Source organism: Sinocyclocheilus rhinocerous, unplaced genomic scaffold, assembly GCF_001515625.1.
Source record: "Sinocyclocheilus rhinocerous isolate Xijiao unplaced genomic scaffold, SAMN03320098_v1.1 scaffold815, whole genome shotgun sequence".
NCBI classification, from domain to species: domain Eukaryota; kingdom Metazoa; phylum Chordata; class Actinopteri; order Cypriniformes; family Cyprinidae; genus Sinocyclocheilus; species Sinocyclocheilus rhinocerous.
In genome coordinates, this window is record NW_015659733.1 from 281,466 (window position 1) to 285,005 (window position 3,540).

Here is a 3,540-nt window from a genome sequence, read left to right on the forward strand (position 1 = left end):
ATCAGCAGTGTTGACTAGGTAGCATGCATCAGCAGTGTTTACTAGGTAGCATGCATCAGCAGTGTTGACTAGGTAGCATGCATAAGCAGTGTTGACTAGGTAGCATACATCAGCAGTGTTGACTAGGTAGCATGTATCAGCAGTGTTGACTAGGTAGCATGCATCAGTAGTATTGACTAGGTAGCATGCATCAGCAGTGTTTACTAGGTAGCATGCATCAGCAGTGTTTACTAGGTAGCATGCATCAGCAGTGTTGACTAGGTAGCATGCATGTCTCTTCAGGGTGATTCTAACAGTGTCTCTCTGTGTGCTCAATTGGGGAAGAATGTGAAGTCGCATGATGGAGTAATTTGATTGAGCAGTACGTCCATAAAGACAAAAGGCCTTTATTCTTTTATGAATGTGTCTTGACTGCGTGCGCAAAATGCTTGTCAGCTGCATTTTTCCTTACTTCCACAGCTGAAGTAGCCTTACAGACATTATGAATTTGTGTAACTGGTTTATATGTGTTCCAGGCATTATGTTACTACAGTAAAATGCTAATGTGTCTTCTTGTTTTATAGGTGATGTACATAAGGAGGAAACGGAGGTAATTAATCATACTCCAGCTCTCTTTGAAAGATATCAAATGTTTGGAATAATTAGTTTTTTGGAAATAAATCTCTTTTGCACACCAAGGCTGCATTTATTTGATCAAAAATGTAGGAAAAATTTTAATATTGTCAAATAATATTACAATTGAAAAGCTTTCTCATTTGAATATATTGTAAATTGTGATTGATTGCTGTGATCAAAGCTGAATATTCAGCATCGTTACTTCTTCAGTGTCACGTGATTCTTCAGAAATCATTTTTATGATCAAATGTATATATTTATTTATGCTTAAGTATTAATAATGGTTCTTATTATTATCAATGTTGAAAGCAGTTTTTGCGGCTTAATATTTTTGTGGAAAAACTGCGATGCATTCTTTGATGAATTGAAAGTTCAGAAAACAGCCTTTATTTGAAATTGAAATCTTTTGTAACATTATGAATGTCTTTACTGTCACTTTTGATCAATTTAATGCATCCTTGCAGAATAAAAGTATTCATTTCTTTTTATTAAAAATGAGTGCTGTCAAACGATTAATCGCATCCAAAATAAAAGTTTTTGTTTACATAATATATGTGTGTGCTGTGTATATTTATTATGTATATATAAACACACACAATGCATGCATATGTTTAAGAAAAATATGTATGTTTATATATTAAATATGTTTATATATAATATAAAATATAAGAATATAAATATATAAATGCAAATGCATGTACATATTTTCAAAATATATACTGTGTGTGTGTATTTATATATACGTAATAAATATACACAGCACACACACATATATTATGTAAACTAAAACTTTTATTTTGGATCGCGATTAATCGTTTGACAGCACTATTAAAAATTAGTAAACTAATAAAATATTTTTTTTTCTTTTTCTTTCTTTTAATCTTATACTTACCTCAAACTATTGAATGGTATTGTATCATGATTTACACTAAATAATAATAATAATTATTAGTATTATTATTGTTGTTGGCGTTAATGTTGATTATAATTTGAAATATTTCTTGTGCAGCAAATCAGCATATTATTATCATTTCTGAAGGATCATGTGACACTGAAGACTGGAGGAATGATGCTGAAAATTCTCAGGAATAAATTACATTAGAAAACGATTGAGAATTGTATATCACTGTATTACTGTGTTTAATAAATACAGCCTTTGTTTTCCTCTTTGTAACACAGAAGTAGATGTTAGGCAAGAATGCCTGTCCCTCTGTTTTTCATACAATGTAAGTGGATGATGAAGGGAATTCTGTGCACTTTTAGGATTGATAGACTGCGGCATCAGCTGCTTCCAGTTTACACTTATGACCCGACCGAAGAGATGAACGAGGCAGAACAGGACATTCTTTGGAAAGAGGAAGACACAAAGGTAATCCATCCTGTTATGAGATGAAAAATGCTGATGTCTAATGCTGAAAATACTGTCATTAATTACTCACCGTCATGTCGTTTCAAACCCGTAAGACCGGCCAAAGTATACTTCGGCCGTCCGCGTCCGCGCACCATCCGCATTATGTCATTTTCGTCATCAGGAGGGCTCGCGGATGCACGAGGTGAAAGTTGAGACAGAGCGCAAGTCAAGTAGGTGGTACTGCGCCTGTGTCGAGCTCGTCCGTCTGCACTCATCCGCGGTTGAGTATACTTTGAAAGCTGTGCGGACGCGGCTGTGCGCGAGACGGAACGGAACGCGGAAAGTGAAGTATACCCGGGCCTTAATTAATGACAGAATTTTCATTTTTGGGTGAACTATCCCTTTAATATGTTCTCCACCAATATTAATACTTTTATTCAGCGAGGACGCAAGACATTTCTATTTCAAATAAATGCTATTCTCTTGAACTCCACAAAAATATGAAGCAGTACAGCTGTGTTCAATATTGATAATATTCAAAAATGTTTCTTGAGACTGGAGTAATGATGCTGAAAATATTATGCTTTTTTCACAGCAATAAATCACATTTCACTATATAGCCAAACGTACTGGGACACCCCCTTCTAACAAACAGGTCTGACTACTTTAGTGATTTCCATGAGTGCAAATCTTAATGTTGCATCTAATTTTATAGCAACAGTTTGGACAGGAGCCTTTTCTATTCTAACAGAAAAGTCTATTTTAAGTCTTTTCCTAGCTGCATTGCAAATGACAGTGCAGTGTTTTACAGCGAGTTGTTTAGCAACAGTAAACCAGTGGTAAACTGAACCAAACCTGCATCATTAAATATTCATGTCCTTTGTTTTAGTGCCTGAGAGAAACTGTAAAAAAGGTTGAACATTAAATGCGCTACGTGGCATGATGACAAGACCGTATCATGTTTAATTTTGGTGTGAAAAGTACATTTAAGAAATGGGAATTTCAAATGTTTCAGACCTATGACAACAACCTACGAGTGGATTTACACACATCTCCACATATTTACAGCCAGTTGCTTGCGTGTCGAGACGAGCCTGTGTGGAATACCTGTTCAGCACTGTAATAAACCACGTCGAAGTCTGAGAAACCTTTCTCTCTTTTTTGCATTTCCAGGTGGTCCAGGGTTGGATGAGGACGTATCAGCAGCGCAGACCCCTGCTCTCGAAGGATCCTGATGCATGAAAATCAGCTTTAACTTTTGGTGATTCTGCACATAATCTGTGAACCTGGTCAATAACTCAACACTGTCTCGTCGTCCTGTATTGCAGATTCCCAAGATGGACATTTTTGAGCAATAAGCTACTGATTTTCCCACTGTTTGAAGCGCTGAGTCTGGAAGAGCTTTAGGGACATGAGAAATCTACAGTGAAGCGATGGGATCATATCAGGTCTCTTCTCATGAAGCAGTCTGAATAGCAAGACTCCAGAAGGATGTTAATACGCCTCTGTGTTACTGTTGTTTATTTATTTTAGCTGTATGTATTCTGCTGATGTTCTGTGCTATTAAATCCTCA

At 36.1% G+C, this 3,540-nt stretch overlaps 1 protein-coding gene across 3 annotated transcripts in view; it reads left to right on the top strand.

Annotated features, from left to right (window-relative positions):
* Nucleotides 1-3,540, top strand: part of smim29 (small integral membrane protein 29) — a 5,492-nt gene extending 1,952 nt beyond the window's left edge. For all 3 annotated transcript variants that reach the window (XM_016533042.1, XM_016533045.1, XM_016533043.1), the window contains 3 exons: nucleotides 564-589; nucleotides 1,879-1,984; nucleotides 3,140-3,540. In XM_016533042.1, the coding sequence (XP_016388528.1) occupies nucleotides 564-589; nucleotides 1,879-1,984; nucleotides 3,140-3,208 (201 nt within the window). In that variant the 3' untranslated portion in view covers nucleotides 3,209-3,540. The remainder of the gene's footprint in view (nucleotides 1-563; nucleotides 590-1,878; nucleotides 1,985-3,139) is intronic.